Source organism: Marmota flaviventris, chromosome 4 (genome assembly GCF_047511675.1).
Source record: "Marmota flaviventris isolate mMarFla1 chromosome 4, mMarFla1.hap1, whole genome shotgun sequence".
In the NCBI taxonomy this organism is placed as follows: domain Eukaryota; kingdom Metazoa; phylum Chordata; class Mammalia; order Rodentia; family Sciuridae; genus Marmota; species Marmota flaviventris.
In genome coordinates, this window is record NC_092501.1 from 28,404,471 (window position 1) to 28,429,615 (window position 25,145).

At 41.5% G+C, this 25,145-nt stretch overlaps 1 protein-coding gene across 1 annotated transcript; it reads left to right on the forward strand.

Moving 5' to 3' along the window:
* The first annotated feature begins 1,706 nt into the window (after window positions 1-1,706).
* On the forward strand, window positions 1,707-25,039 carry Got1 (glutamic-oxaloacetic transaminase 1). Its single transcript, XM_027930360.2, has 9 exons — window positions 1,707-1,942; window positions 10,562-10,743; window positions 16,368-16,491; window positions 16,947-17,059; window positions 17,313-17,417; window positions 19,211-19,361; window positions 19,448-19,613; window positions 20,623-20,765; window positions 24,261-25,039. The coding sequence occupies exons 1-9, from the start codon at window positions 1,825-1,827 to the stop codon at window positions 24,398-24,400; spliced, it is 1,242 nt and encodes a 413-aa protein (XP_027786161.1). The 5' UTR covers window positions 1,707-1,824; the 3' UTR covers window positions 24,401-25,039.
* The last annotated feature ends 106 nt before the right edge of the window (window positions 25,040-25,145 follow it).

A 25,145-nucleotide genomic window follows, 5' to 3' on the forward strand; every position in this document is an offset into this window, starting at 1 on the left:
TCAAATTCTGGGAGGGCAAGGTTGTGGAACACCCCTCTCAGCAGTTACCCTCTGCCTCTGCCTTTGGAGGCACCAAAAGTTCATTGTCATTTGACCTTCAGTGCTACCTTGCAATCTGTGGAGGAAACTGTTATTAATGAAACACTGAGGGCAGTTACCTTTAGAACCAGAGGCAAAGTTTCCAAAAAAGAAGTAGATGATACAAAAGGTCAGCAGGTGTTACACTAAGTACTTTGGCTTATACTTTGAATGGAAAATTCATTTTAAGATTTGTCATATTATCTGATGATTAGAGTCTATAACATTGTTTTCTTCAGAGACAACAAGAGAACTAACTCCAGCATTTGTTGTTAGTAAGTACAAGAAACAGAGGGGGACTTATACAGGTTAAATCCCTGGCCAAAAAGCATCTACATGGGGTGAGGCAGATGTGCAATAACAATAGTTAACATTTGTAGGGTGCTTATTATATGCAACTAAACACTTAATGTGTATTAACTCACATAATTCCCACAACAACCCTGAGGAAAATATTATTATTTCCACTTCACACAGCTGGAACAAAGAGGTTAAATAACTTGCCTAAACTTGCTTGAGTTAGTAAGAGATAACCAGAATGCAAACTCAGGCAGTCTGGCTCTGGAGCCAGGTTCCTCACCATAAGGATATTTCCTAAAATTGTAATATGGCCAACAAAGCACAGAAGCACAGGAAAACAATTTTGACTAGAATGAGGGTTAAGGGGAGGCTTGACATTTGGTGTTGGTCTTCAAGGTCACACAATAGGTGCAGAAGGAGACTGGCGTCGAAAGACTCTCAGGGAAAGGAATAGCCTGACAAAATGACAGCAATATCTGGCCCAGTGCATGAGTGGGAAGACAGCTGCTGAGGAAGGGTTTTTTGGAAACATTTTTTTTAGTTGTAGATGGACACAGCTGAGGATGGAACCCAGTGCCTCATGTGTGCTAGGCAAGCCCTCTGCCGATGAGCCAGGACTCCAGCCCCTTCCTTAGGGTTCCTGAAGGTCCTTGAGGACCAAGACCCTCTCTGTAAGGAACTGCGGAGCAAAATTCTCAAACTAGAAGAGCGGCAGAAAGGGATTCGTGATCATCGCTCATTTTTAGAAAGATCTTCCTGTCAGCAACCAAGGCAGGGAGCACATCCACATTTCTTTCTGGGGGAAACACCCGGCGGGGACGGTCAAGGTCGCCCGCGTGGCCTCCCGAGCTGCACGTCTTGGCTGTAGACGCCCATCCCACATACAAACGCCGGGGATTTGGCTGCCAGCCCGGCCCGGTCGGGTCAGGAACGTGCGCGCAGCCAGGCCTGGCAGTGACAACATCTGCTCAGCGGGTACAGAAGGATCCGTCCTTTAGAATTCCCGCTGGCCACCTCCCCCTCGTCTTCTGGTCTTGGAAGGTCAAGGAGGATGCCCCGTGGGGACTCCAGCCGCTGGGTTCCTCCTCTCAGCCCCCAAGGAATAAAAGCCTCAGTGATTGGAACACGCTCTGCCAATCAACCCTAGTCTCCCCCCCTTCTCCGTAGCGTAAATAGCATTGGTTGCATCATTACCGGCCTCCAATAAGATTCTCTTCTTGGATTGGCTAATAGCACCCCCTCCTTCCTCTTCGGTTTAGTCAGGAGCTTGTGATTGGTTATTCGCGTTGCCAAGCTCCGGACGCGGCTCGATTATTGGAGGTCGGGAGCCCGCCTCCGCCAGCTAGTGAAGGTGAGCGTCTCCTCCACTCGCTGTACCGAGACCCAATCGAGCAGCTAGCTCCAGGTGCCCTGTCAAGGCTCTCCGCAGATTCCTGCTCTGTAACCATGGCGCCTCCGTCAGTCTTTGCCGAGGTTCCGCAGGCCCAGCCCGTCCTTGTCTTTAAGCTCACGGCTGACTTCCGGGAGGATCCAGACCCCCGCAAGGTCAACTTGGGAGTAGGAGGTAAGGATGCTGTGCCCTGGAATGTGAGCAGCGTGGGAGCGGACTCAACCCCGGCCTGGAGTCTAAGGCCCGGCTGGACACTGCCTGGAGAGGGGCACCCTGGAGAGGAGGCAGGATCACAGAGTTTCGTTCAACTTGCCCATTTTACAGATGGGGATATGGAGGCCCTGGAAATGGGAGATGTGTTCAAGGTCACTCAAAATAGGTATAGTAGCCAGAACACAAATGCATTCTTTCTGATTCCCCATCCTGTGTTCTTTATACTACATCAAAGGATTGTAAAGAGAGGGAGGAAAATAGGCTTGGAAAATAGGGGGTGGAAATAAGCTTCGTAGGCTTGGGGTCCTAGTAGCTGGAGAGTGTGTAAAGGAGAACTGTTAGCCTTGGTCTGGTAAATATTTGAGTGATCACCAATTGTTGAATATACCCTATTAAACTTTGTGGGGAAGACTGAGGCTTGGTTTTGTTTTCAAGGATTTCAAAATCAGCAAGTGTTGCACACCAGAGATCTGAAATGCTTTTGAGATGTGTTAATACTGCCTGGAGGGATCTAGGAAGATGGTTCTGACCCTCACAGATGTGGTAGGAATGGGTAGATACGGTGGAGTAGATCTTATTTTCCACACATCCTTGTCTTCATTTCTTTTTTCTTTTTGTTTTTAATTAGTGTATTATAGTTATACATAAGCCATATTCATACACACACATAATTTGATCATTCTTATTCCCAAGTACCTTTCCTTCCCTTGTCTTCATTTTTTTATTGTATTTCTTGGGCCTTGAACAACTCAGAGCATTGGCCTCAGTTTACCCATCTGTCAAGAAAAATATTTGTATTTCAAAGCCTCTGAAATTCCTTTTAACTCTAACCTTTTCTGGTGAATTTGTTATTCCAATCATTCTCATTTGTATGTTTGAAGTGCCACAGACACTTTCTTGATTTGTTTTTTTGCCACATAAAAAGGCCAGCCAGGAATATGAAAATGAGTAGGCTGATGTCCCATGGGAGGAAATAGGCTTAGAATAAGAGGATTAGAAATTTTGGAAAGAAAAATTGAAATTATTTTGTAGTATAGGGTGACAAGAGGGATATTCAGAATTGTGCTTCCCATAGAGAGTGTTTGTGTCTGTACAGAGTGCTTGTTTAAAAACGAAACAAACACAACAACAAAACTCCAAAGAGCAAAAGCTTCACCAAGGAGTAAAGGAGGAGGGGTGAGGGTAGAAAAATCATTAAAAAGTAATGGTTTTTTGAAGTTGGGTGGTAGGCACATGGCATACATGATATTATTCTCTCAACTTTTGTATATGTTTGAAACCTTTCATAATAAAGCATTTTTTAAAAAGTCAATACTGCATTGTCTGCCTATAGAAGGAATGTGATGTTTTTAGCAGACTTCAGACTGGGAGAAATAGTACAAGATTGTTTCAAATTAAATTTGAATGGGTACCATTCAAGCTTTTAATCCTGAACCTACCAGTATTTCTTTACAGATTAGTATCAATCTTAATATGTCTTTTTAAAATCTCTAATTTTATTATCTTAATCTCCTTTGAACAGTCTTACAGTTTTTCCCCCCTTTCCACATTTTTTTACTAGTGCATTATAGTTTTACATAATGATGGGAATCATTTACATATTTGTACATGCACACACTATAACAATATCATTTGGTCACTATCACTCTCCGTACTTTCCCTCTCCCTCCCCTCTTCCCACCCTCCTCCCTTTCTTCTATTGATCTCCCTTTGATTTTCATGAGATTCCCCACCCCTTCCCACCTTTCTTTTTCCTCTCTAGCTTCCATACATGAGAGAAGGCATATGTCCCTTCACCTTTTTACAGGGTTTTTGTGAAGATTAAATGTGTTTAAAGTATTTAGAACCATGTCTGGCACAGAAGTGAAGGTTATATAAATGTTCACTATTGTTGTTTTGGCATTTCTTTGAATGGATCTTATAAAAGATGTTGAGTAAATATTTTCAGCACAAGAATTGAAAAATGAAATATGACATTGGTTCAGAAATAAACTGCTTATGCAGAGAAAAAGCTCCCAGTTCAGCCAGAAGTGATTGGCTTGGAATCCATCTTTAGCTCAGATGGCCACCTCATCTATTATTTTCCAGGAACCCAGGAACTGTGAACAAATGAGTAATGCATGTGATCTCATTTAATGCTCATAGCAAACCTGGAAGGTTGTTTATAACCATTACTCCTCTTTTTTTTTTTACATTTAAAAAAATTTATTTATTTATTTTAATTAGGTATATATGAAAGCAGAATGCATTTTGATTTATTGTTCACAATTGCAGCACAACTTTTCGTTTCTCTGGTTGTACACAATGTAGCGTTGCACCATATGTGCAGTCACAGTTTTCTGAGGGTAATGATGTCCATCTCATTCTGCCATCTTCTTACCATTTACTCTTTAGAAGTAAGGAAGCTGAAGCCTAGAAAGAAGAAAAGATTTTCCTGAGGTCATGTGACCACTAAGTAGAAGAGCTGGAATTCCAGCCAGGTCTCTTAGGCCCAGTCCTCTATTTAGGTTCCTTTAGATGGTCTGGGGACAGCCAGTGGACTATAGTGGGAAAAGCCAGGAGACCTAGGCCCAGCTCTGTGGTTCAGTGACATGACCTTGGGAGGATTATTTAACATCCTTCCAATTCAGTCTGTAAAATGAGAAGCCAGAAGTGAATGAGCTGTCTCTAAAATTTTACTCTCAAGATTCAACTCTACCATAAGTCTACTCCAAGATCCATTGACACATTCTGTGACTGTACTGTAAGATGTTAATTTTGGTGACCTCATCAGTTAGTTGAGACGGAAATGAATGAGGTTAGGTGCGAAATTTGATATGTAAATGAAAGATGTTATATCTAAATGTTTTTAATCGTTACTGTGAACCATCTTTTTATGAATGGTAGGTGCTCAGATAAGGATCTAGTTGAAATAGAGTAGAATAAAGTTCTCTTTCCAGCTTTGGTATGTCCCAGCTTTACTTACACACATCCCCAAGTATATCCTTTTTGAAGGAAATGTAATTAATTGCTGACTTTGGGAAAGATGCTCCCCTTCAAGTTAAGATGAAACCTAACGAAGGTTATTTAGCTGAGGTTCTAGCAATGTTGGACATTTTAGATAAAGTACAACTATAATCTCATTAGCTAGTTCCTATTTGCAGATGGTTTCTCCAGGGAGTTTCTTCTTGCTGTGATGAGTTCAGTAGTTTCCTTATACTTAAACAGAGCAGAGTATCATATTTTCCACTGTAGCACAAGGCTTTCTTTCTGAGTGGATCATTTTAGTGCTTTGCAAAACTGAAGACTGAAGTAGCTTTAAGGGTAGGGAGACAAGGATCTAACCTGATGCAGCCTGCAGCAGAAAATTTCTCCGAAGACTCTAGTCCATTTTTTTCATGTAAATTTAGCTTCCTTTTGGCCCAGATAAACTGTGTTTGCTTTAATAGTTGTTGTTTTCAGTGTGGTTGTCTTAGTATCTTCAAACAAAATTGTTGGAAAGAGGTACTATCTGAGGTGTTTCTGAGGATCCCTGGTCCCCTCCTAGTTGGAGAAGGGTCTTGGAGGTGTACTTGCATAGGCTCTTGGGTGGGGATGGGTGAGGGAAGTGGAGAACTTGGGAGGATGGTAGCTGGATCATTTAGTTTTCTGTGTTCTTCTTTTCTTTCCTTCTGCAAAACAAGACTGCCAGGCCCACGTGTAAGCTGTGTGAAACCTCTGAAAGGCCAGGAAGAAGGGCATTAGTGCATGGAGCTGGGAAGTATGTTGATAAGAAGATTCCTGATACAGTTCCTGGGGCTGCTTGCTTCATCTCTTGCTCTTAAAAAAAAAAAAAAAAAAAAAAAGTTCTTGTATGCCTTCTTGCTTCTTGGAACTATTGCAGTCTAATTTTTATTATCCTTATGATCTTAGGGAAATTAATTTTTTTTCCAAATAGATATTTTTGGGGTATTTTAAGAATTAAATGAGAGTCAAGAAATGTAAAGTATTAGTACCATGCCTAGTCTGTAGAAAGTAATTTGGAAGTCCTTGTTCTATTACTGTGGCTTCAGCCACATCAGTGTCTATAATGATGGTATCTTCCCATCCCAGCCCTTTTCTCTGAATGACCTTCATCTTTTCTTTTTATTCCCCTGTGTTCTGTGTTCTAGATCTTCATTAACTCTATCACCACTATCTACTTGTTATCCAGACTACCTGGGGACTTTGGAACCATTAGCAACCCTTTCCCCAGTTCCACATTTATATGTTTGGTCATCGGGTTCTGATTTTTCTACCTCATAAGTCTGTTTTGAATATCTTCCCTTCTCTTTGTCCCCCTCTGCCTCTACCTTAATTCAAGACTTCATGATTCCCCTTCTGGATTGTTGCAGGAGCCTTCTGACTCAGCTACCTGGCTCTGTCCTCTTCAGTTTGCTTTCTGTGGTGTCACTGAAGTGATCCTGTCAAAATAGACAGCTGTTTACATCACGGTCTTGCTTCACTGCCTTTAGTGGTTTCCCCATGGATAGAGAAGTTCCTTAGAAGTGACTCCTTGAGCCACTCCCTGCTGTTCCTCCATGGACACTACTTCCAAGCCATGAAAGTGCACAACCTCAAAAACCCTGTGTTCTCCAAGCCTCTGGGACTTTGCACAGGTGTTCCCTCTGTCGGGAATACCCCTCTTCCCTTGCCTGTCTTTTAACCTGTCATCTTTCATACTTCATCTTCTGTAAAATCATCTCTGACCCTTCAAAGAAGAATTAAAGACTTAATGTACTGTGCTTCTTGGAAGGCAGACAGTACCTTATTTTATCTTTTCCATCTCTGTGTAGCTTTTTCTGATGTGTCTGGCTTATGGTAGATTTAGTAATTCTTTGTCAAGTGAATGAGTAAAGGAAAGAATGAGAAACTCATGGGTTCAACAGGAACGAACCTCCCAGGAGAGGAAAATAGTGATTGTTGATAATATAAAACAGGTGTTGGACCTCCCTGCTCCAATCACCCCAGAGGAATCTGATTCTGTCTCCCTAGGGCAGTTAGGTGAGGAATTGGGAACATATCCAGAACTGAATCTGGGAGGAACTGGGCAATGACAAAGGACGGGAGGACTGAATTGGCCAATTTGTCTGTTGTCAGGGTACAGAACCAATGCCTCTCCCCTCATCCCCACCCTCAGATGGTATTAGAGTTTTCTTGAGGATTTCACAGAGTGTACGGTGGTGCTGAGAACAGCAGTACTATGGTCTTTTCTTCCTCTTTCATATCTTATTTATTTAGAATATATTATGTATGAATAATATTACCAAAACATATAGCATAATTGTATTACATAATGTATAAACAACCAAATACAGACCCTAATCATAATAGAACTGGTTTTTCCATGCACATTTAAAATTTTGTACATCAAAATAATATCCTTTCTAGGTAGTCCAGATGTGCAGCTCTTGCTAAAGATTTCTGGAAATTCTCTTTTGGAATGGCCTTTGAAACTGTAAGACTCCCATGAGAGACCATCTCTTCATTATATCAGGCAGTTTGTTCATCCACCCTCTATGCTAGAGATAATGCAAGTTTCACTTCCAAAAATTAAATCAATGTTCACAGAATGATTTGGCACTACTGAGGATGTTGCCAGTATTGAGATGCTGCCTCTAAAAACAATTCTACCAAAGAGCACCCAGAATACTTTGAACAGTGGTAACATTGTTCAGATAGGGCGATCTGCTTCAGGGACAGCTGTTATTCGAAGTAGTTGTTTTGGTATGGATTTAAAGAAACCAGCTCAAATCCTACCTGGTAAAGGAGACTATTGGAACTTGTGGCAAGGGAGTTAGTTTGGTGGGTTCAGGGTAAATATGAGTGGTACGACAGTATTGTGAATTAGATTCATCAACCCAGGGACTGACTTTGGTTGTTTAGTGGTGTGTCAGTCTGGAGCTCTGCCCATGTTTTTATTGTTAGCTTGATATATTTCCCAGAGTTGCAGATGTCACATTTCTGGAGGGTAGATTAGCTGAGAGAAGACAGACACAAGATTAAAATGATCCCACAAGGTCTTTCATGTGTTGTATACCTTCTGACCTAGTAGTTTTACATTTAGAAATATTTCCTATGAAGCCACTTATGAGTATGCATAGTAACAGCATTCACCATGATGTTCATAATAGCAAATAATTAAAAGCCACATGATTAATTATGATGGAAAAGTACATTACCTTGCTACTAAAATATGTTGTAAATGGCTTATATGTATGAAAAATGTACAATTACATTCATAATAAGTAAAATGCAAATTACTCATGAGATACCATTTGCACTTTCATACTTGTAAAATTTCACTCAGTAGGTGAGGCTGTGGGGAAGCAGACACCTTTTTATACTGCTGGTAGGAATGCAATCTGATATATTCCTATGGAGAATAATTCAGAAATAGCTGTTCCAATTACAAATATACTTACCTCTTAGCTAACTCTTCCATTTTCAATCCTGTAACTTATAGATAGGTTTTCATACATGTGAGATAGCATACCTACAGGGTTGTTCACTGAAGTATTGTTTTAATAGCTAACACTTATAACTCAATGTTTAACAAGAGATTGGCAAAATAAAATATGATTCATCAGTTAAGTAGCTATACAAAAGAAGTGAAATATAAAAAAGACCTTTAGGTGGAAAAAGTATGAATAAAACAGTGTACAGTATATTATACACTACCTTTGTATAAAAAGACAGATATAAGAAATTGCATTTGCTTGTGTATATGTAGGAAGATTCTGGAAGGATACATATGAAACTGACAACAGTTGTTATTTATGGAGGGAGGAACTAGGAGAAAAAGAAGGATGGGCTGGACATGGTAGAATATGCCCGTAATCCCAGTGGCTCAAGAGGCTGAGGCAGGAGGAGCGCAAGTTCAAAGCCAGCCTCAGAAAAAGCGAGGCACTAAGCAACGCTGTCTCTAAATAAAATACAAAATAGGGCTGGGGATGTGGCTCAGTGGTTGAGTGCCCCTGAATTCAATTCCCGGTAACACCCCCTCTCCCCACAAAAAGAGAAAGAAGGATGGCATGGGAGTATGCAAGCATATCACCTTTCAGAATAGTTGGTAAAAGATATTTATAATATAAATATAAATGGAAAAATGTATGGAAAATCCTGTGTACAGTAGGATCCACATTTTTTTAAAAGAATATACCCATGGGGGGAAAAACCAGGATGGTTTCACACCACATTTGCATGCCCCTTGTCTGAGTGCTGGGATTACATATTAATTTTTTTACTTTTGTATTTTTCTAAATTTATTACCATTAACGTGTGTTGTTCAGTAAATATTAACAATACCTAAAATGTGATATTTTAAAAAGTCAGGGATTAGTGTTGAACAGAAATCATCAAGATAAACTTGATCAGAATTACTCTAAAATTTTAGCCAGGTGGTGCATTCCTGTAATCCTAGCAACTCAGGAGGCCGAGACAGGAGGATCTTGAGATTGAAGGCTACCCTAAGCAATTTAGTTTAGACCCTATCTCAAAAAAGTATAAAGGGTCGGGGTTATAGCTCAGTGGTAAAGTGTTCTTGGCTTCAATGCCCTGTGCTGAAAAAACATTTATATAGTTATATATTATGTTTCAGTTTTCCAAATACTACACCTTCCATATAGGTGTAGTATTGTTGGAGACATATACATCCAAGCAGAGAGGCAAATGATCTCTCAGGAATTCTACTCAGTCGATTTGCTTGAGTGCAAGGCTAGAGCAGCTGCCTCCTAAAGCTATAATCCCAGCACATCCATAGAATAGTGTAGGGTCAAAATCAGTGGATAGGATAACTCAAAGTGCCCTAAAAATACTTTCATTGTGGAGGAAATGTTTAGACATTTCCTATAAAGTAAGATTAAATATTGTGAAATAGATAAGTTTAGATCAATGGAAGGGTGAGGCAGATGATGTGGATAAACAGTCAAAATGGTAAACACTGGCTGCTGTCAAAATGCAGAGAGGGGACAAAGATGTGTTTGAGTGGGTCCTTGGGTGATTGTGTAACCGGTTATCAAACTCCAGTCCAGAGCATTTGTTCACTGTCCATCCTGTTTCTGCTTTTTTGAGACAAGAGGAAGAGATGGGCCTTCTCCCACCCTGTCTTTTTCCATGTTTAGGTTTGAAGGTGCAGAGTTCTTGTGAAGAGTACTTTCCTGAAACTCTTTTAGGGATATGAAGAAGGAAGAAGATTGCCGGGCCAGTGTCTGTAGAGACCGCAGTGCACTGGCAACAGGAACAACATTTCCAAGACATTTTTTGCAAAGTGCTTTTTCCCTTCCACTTTCTCACTTGATCAGGCTCTGTGTTGTCCCAGTTTAGTTCAGCATTCTACTTTTTGGAAGACACACATTTCCAAGAGTTGTAAGTTCTGTAAGGAGAACCACCATGATTGTCTTTCCATTTGCCCAGCACCTAGCCCAGGGCTTGGCCCAAAGCAGGTATTTAGCAAGTGAAGGTGCTTTACTTCAGTTTTGGTCACTCTTCTGACTGGAAGGTGCTGAATTCTGTTCACAGTTTTAGATTCTGACTTGAGTGAAGCCTGAAACTCCTCTGTCTGTATCTCTTTTCTGTGCTCAGCTTATCGCACAGATGATTGCCAGCCCTGGGTTTTGCCAGTAGTGAGGAAAGTGGAACAGAAGATCGCTAATGACAATAGCCTCAACCACGAGTATCTGCCCATCCTGGGCCTGGCAGAGTTCCGGACCTGTGCTTCTCATCTTGTCCTTGGAGATGACAGTCCAGCTCTCCAGGAGAAGCGGGTGAGTTTGGGGTGAGGATATATTTTCTCTTGAGAAATCAAGAAAGTGAGAAGAGGTTGAAATTTTAATTTGTTGTAAAGTATTAGGTATTATGCCTAGTGAGCTATCAATAAGTGTCTAAGTAGTGTGAGTTCAGAAACCTGAGGGTGCAGATAACTTGGCCATATCCAAAGCACAGTTTTTTAGTTGTTCAGTTTTGTCCAGTTGATCATCAGATTTCAGCTGCCAGGTTTGAGTCAGTCAATGGAGGTGCCAAGCAAAGGAAATTTAATGAAATCCTAAGAGACTGAAGTTCTAGACCCCCAATTCTGCCACTATTTTTGGCTACAGGAATATCATTTACCTCCTGGTCCCTACATCTATATGTTAGAAAAAGATTTATGGCTCATGGTCTCATAAGGAGTACTTGAATAGGGGATCATTTAAAGGGCTTTTCCTGAAATTATATGCAGAATTTTTTTCTGTGTATTTATTTCTGGGGAGTAGGTTTACAAGCTTTTTTATAAGATTTTCAAAAGATATCTGTGGCTTCTAAAAGTTTAAGTCCCTGCCAGTTCTAATATTCCTTAATACTTCTAGTCTTGATCTCAGCATATCTCATTTAAGGGTTTATGTATATAACTAGAGACAGATGGAATGAGAACATGTTTGGAACCAGACACAGCAAAATAGGCTGTATGTAGCAGGAAGTGGTATGGGATAGGTACTTGGTGTTGTAAGAAGCCAACGGGAGAAGGAGACCCTTGAGGACCGCAGGTGGTTCTTGAACTGAGCCTTGGAGAATGTGTGAACATGGCTAGGACACCCACTCTCAACTCTGTCATTTAGTAACACCTGGAGAGTTTGTAACATGGACCCCGGGGACCTCACACCAAGGCAGTTAAATCAGAATCTTGGAGGGTACCACCTTCTACCCTTCTGATTCTATTTCCTCTTTCCCTGCCCTCTATGGAAATATTTTTTTAAGTTCCCCAGGTAATTCCAATTTGAGAACCACAAAATACAGAGAAGGGGAAAACTGAGGGGGTATTCCTCGAGAGGGGGGAGTCCAGGGATAGAGGTGGATGATAATCAAGTCTAGGTTGTAAAGAGACCTGCCTGATTAGAACTGGGAACCTGCTGGACAGACAAGGCAGGCCGATTTTGGCAGCCAGGGCAGGGGAAGCTGACTGAAGGTTTGAACAGAGAAATCACCCAATGAAAGTGTTGTTTGAAGAAGATAAGCCTGGCTGAATGGGTGGGAAAGGGAAGAGATCAGGTTTTTGCAATAGTCCAGTTAGGTGTGGTGCAATTTAAACCAGCTGCCCTTGTTGTCCTCTGGGCCATGTTGTAGTCCATCGTGCAGTTCATGCATTGAAGGGACCACATCTTGGAGGCCTTTGAGGTATTCTTCACATGTTGCTTACAGCAGGTTTTTTCTTGTGTGTATCATGTTCCCCAGATGCTCTGCTAAGTGGAGAGGTAGGATAAAATAAAGGCTCTGGTGGAGAAACTGGAACTCAGGTCAGTGATTAGGCAAGTAACTAACTTAATTAGGGTTTTGAATGGATTGGTGTGCAAGACTGTCACTTATCTCGAGGAACTGAAGACATGTGGGTAGAAATGTTAGAGATTAGGTGTCACATGGGGAAGTTGCTCTGAAAAATCCAGTGTTTCCCGAGAGAGAGAGAGAGAGAGAGAGAGAGAGAGAGAGAGAGAGAGAGATTGGAAAGTTGTAATGAAGTTGGAAGGTGGGGAACTTTGGAAACTGGGGACCTGTCTTCCCAGATACTAGATAAATTAGTTGGAATTAAGTTGTTGACAAATGAAAACAGATTCCATGTTGGGGAACTGCTTGCTTTAAGACTGTGCATTTCATACATAGTAACTATGTTGGCAGAGGCTTGTTTCTCTGCTCATTGATTCCTATTTTGACCTCTTCACATTATAAGACTTGGGGCTATTGCTTGTGTCCTTGACCTGGGAACCCAGCCCTCCTTCGAAGTCCTGTTCATTCTGTGCAGCGTTTTTTGATCATAGGATGCCAGTCTTCATCAGTATTCACACTGGATGCAAGTGAATATCTGAAGATCTTTGGACTGATTTAGGATACTCTGTATATCCTTCTCCCGGGCACCAATTGCTTCTGAGCTCTGAGCCTTTCTTCTTTCCCTGGAAGTCCTTACTATTCCGAAACTACTTAGTTCAGCCCTCCATCATCTCATGTAGATCCTTCTATCAGCCTCCTCATTGATCTTCCTGTCTTTAGTCTTCTTCTCATTTTAGTATATTCTGCAAACTGCAGATAAGTGATCTTCCTTAGAAGAAAAGCTAATCGTGACACACGCCCTTTCTCCTGCAGTGGCTCTCCCATTTCCTGCAGGGTAGAATCCAGACTTTGAACTTGGCAGTGAATTTAATCAATAGTCTTTATCCTGTTCTTCCAGTTGCTTACTCCTCATCCCCACCTGTCATTCTAAGTGCCTTGCTGTTTTTCAGACCCACCCAGCCTTGTCATGATTAGAGCCTTATCATGACTTAGAGCCTTTGCCTGGCTTAGATTCCCCCTGCTCCAGATTCCCTCTCTCACTTCTCCAACTCCCTGGGCCCCATTTCCAAGTTCTTTAAGACCTGATCAAGGGTCAACTCTATGTTGAATCCTTAACTTTCTCAGGCAGGGCCAGTTGCGTGTGTCCTCTGAATTATTCCAGCTTGGAAATAACAGTACTTACCATGTATAATTATTATAATAATGTATAGTTTTATAAGACTTTCTCTCCCACAAGACCATAACTTCCCCCCAGGGTGAGGATAATGGCTTGCTCATTTACCTGGCAGGTCTTCAGCATCTGGCTCCTATCCTGGGACCTTCCGAGATTCCTGGATGTTTGGATTCATCATTCTTCTGTTTAGTAAATGCTTGCCACAAGAGCCGGGCTCTCTGCTAGATTCTATAGTGAGCCTAGTAGAGATCAACACACAGAATCCCCTGCTCCTGCTCTTAGTTTTATGGAGACAGGCTATAAACACAACAAAGTGATCTATTATATTAAAATGAAAATGCTATTAAGAGAATCAGGGTTGGGGTATGTGGGAATAAGAGTGGATTCAGTTTTAACTACGGTGGTTCAGGATAGAAATACAAATGATATTTGAGCCAAAACTTGGAGATGAGGCATAAATGAAAGAATAAATGAACCAGAAGACAAACAATAATGATGTCTTCCCTTAGATCATTCTTCTCAAGGTTTTAACATTACCAGGTCCTTTATCCATTTTGAGGAGACCTATTTTCTAGATTCCTCACTGCTTCTTATACTTTCCCATTTTCAGACTTTGGAATCTAGATGAAGTTTCCATTCTTCATCTCTCACCTAGTCATTTTCAGGTTCTGAAGTTTTGGAGCCATTGTAGGTAGCCATTGTAGGGCTCATGGGCCATAAATCCTTGTCATGTAATGACAGGCCAGTCTCTTGCTTTGACCATTGCCTCTGGGAGACCTGGGCCTTGCTGTGGTTCCATTCCAGTCTTTTCCACATCACCTTTCTTCAGCTAGGTGAGCACATGTTTATGTAGTACCATATGCCAGAAACTGCCACAGGCACCCAGATGAACACAGCATAGCCTTGGCCATGAGTAACTCCGGTCAACTCCCACAGTGAAGTTATAACATCAGCAAATTGTGATTCAGAAAAGGTTCTAGAGTCCAGCAGTTCTGTACTGTGTGTAGTAAACACAAAGTCCTGCCTTAGCTGGCTTCACACCAGGAAATCTGACTGGATTTCCCTTGTTCTGGATACCCCTCTTTAGCCATTCAGTTCCAGTGGAGAAGTCTGGACTTATTTACTTTGATATTAATGATTTTAGGACTTTGTTGGGCTCTAGATTAATTTGTCAAAATTAGTTCCTAGAATGACCAAATTGCTGCATTACTGATCCCAAGCTTGTTTCTGTTAATTGCTGACATTTAGAGCAACTTGTATTTTGCTGAAACTATCCAGGGTTTAATACATTTTTAGGGAATGAGAATTGTTTTGAGAATTTGATATTTCATATGTCATGTGTTATAAATGTCAAGGAGTAGTACATGTTAGTGGAGTATCTGTTTCAAGCACTTTTTCAATCTTGTCTACTGACTTTCTAGCTTTTAATGAATTTACTTTCTGGAGTAGGCAGAAGGTAGGGTTAAACATAAGGAGCCAGGTCTCTCACTTTTTTCCTTTGTCAACTTTTGACATCAATGTTAGGTTTTCAAAAAGACTTGAGAAGCTTCTCTAGGAAGATTTTAAAAAACCTTTTTATTATGTAAAAATTCAAATTTTTTTCTTGTGAAAGTAAGAAAAACAGTGTAATAAACAAATCCCATGTGTCTCTCACCTAGCTTCAACGTCATTTGTATGCATCAGTCTTGTATAAGACTGACCCACTGTCAAAGCTGGATTATTTTACAGCAAGTACCAGAATGAATGGTTTTAAAAATTACCGTAAAATTTTACAAATAATACTTGCACATATTCTTCTCATTAAAAAAAAAGTTATAGATTTGACTACTCTTTCCTACATCCTAGACCCCTCTTAAGAGTTTCCTCTATTAGAAGATTGGTATGTACCCCTCTTATTTAAACGTTTTCATAGGATCTTTTCCTTTCTCCTTATTCTCAGATACATTAGGTAACATGTCATTTATAACATTTGTCTACTGAGAGAATTATCCTGAAAATGAGAATTTTAAAGGGGCAGAATTAAAAGCTAGATAGGCAGAAAGACATACACAGGACATAGTGACCAGATGTGGTGGGCGGGTGGGAAGGCCTGGATTTATTCTCAGTCCTGCCACTCACCACCTGTGTATCCTTTGATAAACCATTTCTTTGGATCAGTCCTTATGTTTAAATGGGATATAGAATATACAGGGTGTATGAGGATTAAATGTAAATGCCTGCAAAAACATTTAATAATGGTAAAACAGGGCTTTTATTATTGTCCATATTAGGTCACTTTTAAGATGAGAGAAGCTAAAGAGAGGAAAGTAGCATTCACATAGGGCCTTTGTTTCGTTAGAACATATCTCTATGGATTCATAAGCCTGAGTTCTAGACATGAGAGGGAGTACTACAGACTATGTCAGTGGCAGCTAGAAACACTGTTTTACAGGCTTCTGCTGGAGGGAAATCTTGATCTTGAGATGGGTGCTGAAGACATGGGGTTTGCCATCCAAGGCACGCAGTAGCATGGCTTAAGTCTGCCCTTAACCTCTGTGTTCAGAAGGGAAGCTCCCTCCTAGAGTCAGACCTCTGTGTAAAAGACATGGTCCTTCTGCTCAGTAGCTGGTGCCTTTACGCAAGGTGTTCCATCTCTTTTAGCCTCAAATATCCTCATTTGCAAACACAGGCAAATAAAAGGACCTTCAAATAGTAGTTGTGAGATTTTGTTTTATCTGCCCCCACCTCCCATTCGGGGGATTTGACCCAGGGCCTTACACATGCTAGGTGGTTGCTCTACCACTGTGCTACATTCCCAGCCCCCTATTGTGAGGTTTTGATGAGACAATATAATTAAAGGATTAATTTAATTATAAGTGCTTATCATTACCTTATTTTGCTAATATTATTTGACCTCACCATTATCTGCTTTTTTTTTTTCAGGTGGGAGGTGTCCAGTCTTTGGGGGGAACAGGTGCACTTCGAATTGGAGCTGAGTTCTTAGCGCGATGGTACAATGGAACGAACAACAAGGATACACCTGTCTATGTATCGTCACCAACCTGGGGTGAGTCTTTTAGTTGTGGTTAAGAGGAGAAGCTGAGAAGCCAGAGAGAATTATCCTCCTGATGCTCACTGGTTACAGAGAAATCATAATCCAGCCCTGGAATAGCTGACTTGGGAGTAGTTGAGCAGTGGAGTATGGTAGGACTTGAGAAACCTGGTAAGCTCAAATTCAGATTAGGGACACTTTTTCCCAAGACTCTTGGTAGACTTGTATTTTAGTCTATGTTGAAACTTCCCAGAGGAGGCATAAAATACAGATGTAAATGATATAAGTTTGGTATTCATGTAACTGATTGAACTTGTTCTTGTTTACAATCATTTATGTCTTAATGCCTACTCTCCATGATGCCAAGTGAGCATGAGCCTGGGAGGGCTCTAGAAGCTGATTTGTATTTTTTCTAATTATGTCTCCTAGTGTTTGTGAAAGCACTTAACATTTTACCCCTTTGCCTGCAGAGAACCATAATGCTGTATTTTCTGCTGCTGGTTTTAAAGACATTCGATCTTATCACTACTGGGATGCAGAGAAGAGAGGACTTGACCTCCAGGGTTTCCTGAATGATCTAGAGGTGGGTGATTTAGAACAAAAATTAAAGAGAATTCTTGGTGTCAGGTATAGTGGGGAAAATCTTTGGATGAAATGATAAGTGAGAATCTGAGGCATTGTCCCCAAACCAGATAGTAGATTCTGAAAGAGCATGTAAGAGAGGGATTGCTCAAAAGAAAACCATGTATAGGGATATGGTTGCCTTTTGCTCTTCATTGCTGTGTCTCCTGATGTCACTGCTAGTGCCAAAGCTGATGTAGCTTCCTTTTCCTCAGAATGCTCCCGAGTTCTCCATCTTTGTTCTCCATGCCTGTGCACACAACCCAACTGGGACTGACCCAACTCCAGAGCAGTGGAAGCAGATCGCTTCTGTCATGAAGGTAAACTCCTCCTGCAGAGCATCTCTTTTTAAAAAAAGCATGTATAATTGAATGTATTCAAAAGCAAAATCTGTTTACTGAAGAATTTGGAAAATGGAGAAAATTTCAAAGAAGATGATAAATATTAACTGTAAATTCTATTACTCAAAAAAAGGTAGTATTAATGTTTTTGTAGTGGAATGCCAGACTTTTGTGTGTGTTTTACAGGTGGGATCATTTGCCTGTAATGTTTTGTAACACACTTTGTTTTTCACTTGAAATTCTATATTTATATTCCATTTAATGTTTTTGCAGCATTATTTTTCATAGCTTTCATGGATATGTTGTCTTAGGGATTGGGTAAATGGGTCCATTTAAGGGATGGACATTTAGTCTCATTTCAGATTTCTTGGTCTTATGAATAATAATGTAATAAAACTTTTTATTTATTTGAGATAACTTTCTAAATTGGAATTTCTAGCTCAAAGTGTATATGTTCTCCATTAATGTGCTTATAGAATGCTTATTGAGGAACTGTTAGGTAACTGGGTACCATGGGGATATAGTAGTGAACAAAACAGAAATGTTCCCAGCTGTCAAAGAGCACGTAGCCTACCTGAGGAGACTGATGAGTTCTAGGGCAGCTTCAATACTGTGAGATGCTGGGTTAATGGGGTAAAGAGCCTAAATTCTGGGCATTGTATGGAGGTGGTACTGGTGGTGGCGGAGTCTTCCTGAAGAAGTGGTTTCCATGTGAGTCTTGGGAGAGAAGGAGTTAACAAGGCATTGGTAGGTAGGGGCTTGCAGGAGCAGAGGGCAGACCATGGTCAGAAACCCGAGGCAGAGATCATGGCCTATTTAGGGAAGTGACCATTCTTGTTATGGTCTAAAGTCCTGGGGACGTGGGGGAGCACAAGTGATGCAGCTGGAGAGTAAGTTAGGCCTTTCCCTGTGCTGAAGGCTTGGACTTCATTCTGAGGCCAGCAGTGAGCCACTGAGATCTGTGATGTCGGGGAGTACTGTGAATGCCCATCATTGTCTTAAGTCACCCTGACTATACAGCAGGGAATGGATCAGAGGGAGGCAACATTAGATGGGCCAAAGAGCATTAGGAAGCTACTGCCACAATCCAGGTAAAAGATGGTGACCTGAACGTAAGTGGCAGTGGGGATAATGAGATGCAAAAGGATCCTTGAGCTCTCAAGAAGCAGGATGGAGTGGACTTGGGGTGTGGTTGGATGTGGGGACGAGCTGCAGAGGTCAGAGTCAAGAAACACCCTGGTCTCTGATTTGGACATTTTGGGGGAGGGAAGTGGTGTCCACTCAGAGAGTGCAGCTAACAGTAGGAGCAGGTTCAGCGTTGGGAGCTCTTTGAGGCAATAAGGGTGCTTAAGGTAGAGACCAGTCTGCTTGTTTCATCTTGAGTACCTGTTAGCGTAGCCCTGAGGTTGATGCAGCCCTGGGGATGCTGAGCCTTACTTAACCCCAGGAATTCATGGGGAAGAATCCATTAACATAGGAGAGTACCTCCACACCTCAAAAATAAGCCTTGTTTACAAAGCTGCATCTTAACATTTCAGAATGGTATACTGTTAAAAAGTGAAGTTTACTGAAATCGTGATGTTTATTGGTTGGTGTTTAGCTGAACAGAGGAACAGATTTAAAACAGTGGGGGTTGAGTGCATATAGACAATAAATAGGAGAAAGGTTAAGGGTCAGAAATTCCTTCCAGGCACCAGTTGAGAAAGGAAGGCCCGTGTCTGAGGTTGGTTCCAGAAGGATTTCCTGCCTTGACTTGCTTTCCTTCCTCGCAGCGCCGGTTTCTGTTCCCCTTCTTTGACTCAGCCTATCAGGGCTTTGCATCTGGAGATCTAGAGAAAGACGCCTGGGCCATTCGCTATTTTGTGTCTGAAGGCTTCGAGCTCTTCTGTGCCCAGTCCTTCTCCAAGAACTTCGGGCTCTACAGTGAGTGCTCTCCAGCGTTGTAGTCCTACTTCCCCTTCCTGCCCCCAACAGCAGCCAAGCCTGATTCTCGCCCACTCTCTCTTTAGATGAGCGAGTGGGTAATCTGACCGTGGTTGGAAAAGAATCTGAGAGCATCCTGCGAGTGCTTTCCCAGATGGAGAAGATTGTGCGGGTTACATGGTCCAATCCCCCTGCTCAGGGAGCACGAATTGTGGCCTCTACCCTTTCTAACCCTGAACTCTTTAAAGAATGGTAAGAGGCTCAAAGCCTGATGGGCAAGGGTGGGAAGGCAGAAATTAACTGTCTTGTTACATCTAACTAGGTCTCTTCCTTTTAGTTTGGCAGAGCCAGAATGCAATTACCTCTTTGAATCTCAGATATTTTGTAAAGTAGGGCTTATCCCTATTCACACGTGTGCAACACAACATCTGCAGCAGAGGAGGAGGAGGCATTCAATAAATGGCAGTTTCCCCACTTCTCTGCCACCCTGTCTTCTCCTTAAAGTTGGAAAACACAGGATAGAATTCCTGATTAGATAAAATACCAAACTTCAGGAAGTCTGCCAATTTGGAGGTTCCTCATTCTTTTCTGTAATTCACATATACAGTCGTTCCCCCCTCTTAGCCTAGTGGATGCTTGCAACCACAGATAGCACCAAACCCTGTCTGTGCTGTTTTTCCTGACATACATGCCTGTGATTTAGTCTAATTTATAAATTAGGCATAGTGAAAGATTAATGATAATAACTAATAATAAAATAGAACAATTAAAACAATGGTAATAAAGGTTTTTTACAACTTATGAATTAGTTCTAGAATGAACATTTAATAGTTTCAGACTCTTATTGACCATGGATAACAATCCCTGGATGGGGAGTGGAGAGGCCTCTGTACTTTATCTTATTTTAAAGCAGAGTTATTTTTTGTAGACCAAATCTGCAATCTCTACTTAATTAGGTCTGATAAACTATCTTATTCTAAATATATCAGAATCTCACTGAAGGCTGAGTTGAAACATTAGTAGCATTACAGCCGTGTACTTAAGTCTAGCACTAGACTCCAACAGTATATACAGTCCTTGCCTTCTGCCTGCTAAGTCTATCACTCTGGTCTGCTTATTTGCCCATCTAGGGCAAACATACTATATTAGGCAGGTTGTGATACCACTTTCTGCTTATAGCTTAAATTACAGTTTTTTAACCTTTGTGTTTTCATGTACTATTTCCCCTTGATTGATGTTTATATCACTGTCTACACTTCAGGACAGGCAATGTGAAGACAATGGCTGACCGGATTCTGACCATGCGATCTGAACTCAGGGCCCGATTAGAAGCCCTCAAGACTCCTGGGACCTGGACTCACATCACTGAGCAGATTGGCATGTTCAGCTTCACTGGGTTGAACCGTAAGTGGTGCCTACTGCTTGGAGCACGCATGTGTGCATGTAGATGCAGCACTCCTCTTAGTTATCAGTCAGGAACTCACCTTTGTTAGCTGTTACCCAATTCGTCTGTCAGTGCTTTGGGCCAGGACAAGTTAGGTTTCCTCAGTGTGTCTCACCATCTCCTGAATCCCTTGGGACTCAGAAGAGCATTGTTGTGGTCTGTTGTACTGATCCATAACCAAGATATTTTCATTACTGTGGGCTGAGAAGAGGCTCAGAGCCAGCTGGGAAGTAACAGGACTTGTAGCTTAGAGACTTGCTTTATGAAAGGTTTCTTATAAATCTTCAGGTAATTTTTGGCTTTACCTTAATCCTAAGTATAAATATTACATATAATTATTCATCCTTCTGTTACTGTAACAAATACTGAGACAGTCAGTTTATGAAGAGAAGAAGTTTATTTTAGCTCACAGCTTTGGGGGTTTCAGTCTGTGGTCAGTTGGCCCTGTTGCTTTCAGGCCTGTGGTAAGACAGCACATCATGGTGGGAAATGTGGTGGAGAAAAACCACTTACCTCATAACCAGGATTTGAAAGAGACAAAGGAAGAGACCAGGGTCCCTTCAAGTCCTCTTCAAGGGCATGTCTCCAGTGTCCAGAAGACTTCCCACTATTTCCTACCTCTTAAAATTTCTACCATCTCCCAACAATGCCAAGCTGCGAACTAAACTTTGACCATATGGGCCTTTGGGAGACATTCTGGATCCAAGCTATAGCATTCAGGGGCCTAACTTCTTAACAGGTCTTTCCTGACCGCCAGGCATTTCTCTCAAGAGGTTATAAGCTGGGGGCTATGGTATGCACCTATGGTCCCAGCTACTCAGGAAGCTGAGGTGGGTGTAACACTTGAGTCCACAAGTTTTGAGACTAACCTGGGCAACACAGTGAGATCCCACATCAAAAAAAAAAAAAAAAAAAAAAAGAAGTAAGAAAGTTGTCTTTTTATTTCATAAATAAATAAGAATTTAGATTATAAATAGTTGAAATTAATAGCTGATTGCAAATCTTGTAGGTAAACATGCATGATTTTGATCAGCCATCAGTAGGGCATATCAGTGAGCAGCAGTTCCTTCTGAGGATTCATGTATTTAATTAAGTGATACTGAGTACCTACTGGTCAAGCCACCAGTTGAATGATGCAGATGTGGCCACTTACCGGTGTCCTGGGTACTGTACAAGGGATGTGCACTGGTTTGGGCTAGAGGTGGAACATCAGAGGTGCCAGGAGGTATGATAGCAAGTGGCAGTTTGAAACAGGCTCAGAAAAAGCCAAAGGAAATAAATATAAATTAGAGAGGTGGTAAGAGATTATATTGTAGACCCCTCAGAATACTTTGGGTAAAATAAGGCTATTCAAGAAAGTAAAAGGAATAACTTAATTGTATGTGTCCCTGGGACTGTGGAATTTAGAATTAGTTCACTAGAATAAGAAAAGCCATCTTTATATAATTGTAAAAATATCAAGTATAATAGAAATGGTCTTTAGTAGTAATATTCTAAAAGCTCACACGATGGGGATGTCTCCCCACAAAACAGCCTTGTCCTCCTGCTGTCCAGGATTGGAAACTAGTTTTGTCATGAATTGAGAGGTGATGAGAATAGATCTGTGCTGATAACATTGAAGTTAAATGGTTGGCACTTCTTGATATCATTTGTCCTTTTACAAAAACAGCATTTTCCCCCTCCTTCTCTTCCCAATCTTTTATTAGGAAAACATGCAGAAAAATTGGAGGACTTATATAGTGAGTCCCCATGTGCCCACCCCAGTTTCTGCAGTTCTCATGGTATACTTCCTTTGTTACCCTTCACCTGTCAGAACAGGGCTTTGCACCTAGTCTGTGGATGTACTTTAGGAGATCTGTGAAGCCCCTGGAATTACAGTATCCAAATTGCATGTGTGGATATTGGCTATTTTTTTTTGGGAAAGAGCTTATTACTATTTATCAACTTATCACATTTTTATTAAGAAGAAGAAGAAAACAAACAAACAAACCAGGATGGGTGCCGCAGTCTGGCTGGGCACAAATCACGAGCCACTGAAGCAGGAACAAACTTTATTTTTAAAACGCAGAAAAACACTTCACACAGCTCCCGGGGAAATCCTCCAAAATGCGCCACGAGGCTTGTCCAGGAACCCCCAGCCGGAACTATATCTCCCGGAAATCCCTCCTCCTGCACTTCCCCAACCAATGGGAACTCTCGGGGAATCCCCGGAAATCCCCACGAGAACTCCAAAATAGTGCGAGAACTCAAAAGTTGCGGCAGAGGCGGACAGGCAGAGGCGCCTGTCAATCAATACTGTTGGCAAAATGCCAGGGGCCATACAGACTCAGCCGTGGCTCTCAGCAGATGGGAGGAGCCCTGTAACAACACCTGCCTCCAGGGCTCTGGTTTTATAAACAGGGGTAAGCCTGTGGCTCTCTTGGCCCTGAGGTTTGGCTTTATCTCCTTGGATGACTATCATTCACACGGTTAAAGTCAGTTGGATGACTTCTGAAGCTTGCTTTGTTTGTTCGTTTGGAGGGGCATGTGGCAGCACAGAGTCCAGAGTCCATGATTCCTCTTCTACAGAGAGGCAGTGGAGAGCCCAGACTCAGCCTTAAAGTCACACATCCACACTTACCAGCTGCCTTGAGAAGGACATTTAACTTTTCTGTGCCTCATCTATAAAATGGGGATGACAAAGTTATCAGAGTTGAAGTGCCTAGAAACTGCCTAGCACATAGTATTTGCCCTTTTGATTATATTATGATTTTATTATTATTACCCTCTTCACTCAGATTGGTGGTGTCTTCAATGTGCTAATTAGGCAAAATGGCTAGAGTTTCTATCATGGATCTGCAATAAAGGAAAACCATTCTAAGGCATCATAGCATCAAGGCTGTCCCTTCCTATTTCACACATGTGGCATTTCTACAAAATGGAACCCCCTTCTGCATCTGAGAGGAAGGGCTGAGAAATGAGGAGCTGGGGGTGCCAGAGGTGTAGCTTTCCGGCTTGTTGGTTCCTTCACACAGCATTTATCAAGTACCCAATGCATGGTACCTTGTCTAACGTACTGTAAAAATGAAATGTCAAAGAGAAGTTGCTGCTAGGTGCCCAGGAGCAGCCAGCAGGTTGGGGAAGTGGTAAAGGGAGCACCGTATAACCAGTTTTTCACGTCAGCGGAGTATTTTTAAGTCTGGTGGTTGTTTTAGTTTATGGGGACTTGGTGGATGTTTGGTGGTGTAGTTCCAGGTTAAAATGCCATCAGTAGTAGTCATGTTGAACTTTCTGGGGACTAGGAAGTCAACTAATAGGAGTGCTTTTCAGAATCTGGCAAGTATATTTTTGTTTGTGATTTGGACAGAATAGCTCCTTTTGTCTTGCTTCTTTATGTTAAGAGCAAAGAAGGAAAATTGTCCACTGGGTAATGATCCCTATGACTCTTGATTCTGTCTTCTTTTGGTTCTCAACAGCCAAGCAGGTTGAGTATCTAATCAACGAGAAGCACATTTATCTACTGCCAAGTGGTCGGATCAACATGTGCGGCTTAACCACCAAAAATATAGATTATGTGGCTACCTCCATCCATGAAGCAGTTACCAAAATCCAGTGAAGAAACACCATCCAGTCCACACCACCAAAGCTGCTGTGTCACGTGTGTTCCCTGCCTGCGCAAACCTAGTTGTACATATCATGGATTAGAGATGACTGAAGAACTGAAAGGTTGCCTCTATTTAAGTTGGCCCCACGTGAAGAGAACATCCTTGAAAATAATTGGGGGCTTGAGATTAGAACCTTTTGAAGGCCAGAGAAAATTAAGGTTTTTATTTAAGAATAAATATTTTGATCATGAGACGTGGGTACCTTGCCCCCTTGCTAGAAGTGGGAGTGCTGTTTGTGTGCTTCTGCTGCGTGTTATCTGACTCTGAACAAAGTCTAGTCCCAAAAGAACATGTTGTCTGAAGGAGCCACGTGTGATTGATGGCTGTGGCATTAAAACTCATCATCTCCACCCTGTGTCTTGTCTCCCTGCTCCTTCTGCATGGTCGTGTTGCTAGTCTGCAACTAGTTCCATAGGATGACTGTGGAAAGAAGTGTTACATCATGACACAGATACACACTTGCGCTTAACTGAAAAAAGTTTCACGACACAGTATCAACCCTTGCCATGTGTAGTGTATTCTAAGATTTTTCTATTCTATTCAATTGTGTTCTGTTTCATTGGGAAAATAAAAATGCTGATCAAGACCCATGGAATTGATTTTGTGATTCATTAATGGGTTGTGATGCACAGTTAAAAATGAAGACTTTAGAGGGATTCACTAGTGGCTAAAGGAAAAACGAAAATGTATTTTCAA

What these genes read in the sequence shown, in the direction of transcription:
- Got1 (XM_027930360.2), top strand. Translation starts at nt 1,825, where the DNA reads ATGGCGCCTCCGTCAGTCTTTGCCGAGGTTCCGCAGGCCCAGCCCGTC. An exon ending in GTTTCCTGAATGATCTAGAG is followed by an intron (nt 17,060 to 17,312) that starts GTGGGTGATTTA and finishes CCTTTTCCTCAG; the next exon opens with AATGCTCCCGAGTTCTCCAT. An exon ending in CAAGAACTTCGGGCTCTACA is followed by an intron (nt 19,362 to 19,447) that starts GTGAGTGCTCTC and finishes CTCTCTCTTTAG; the next exon opens with ATGAGCGAGTGGGTAATCTG.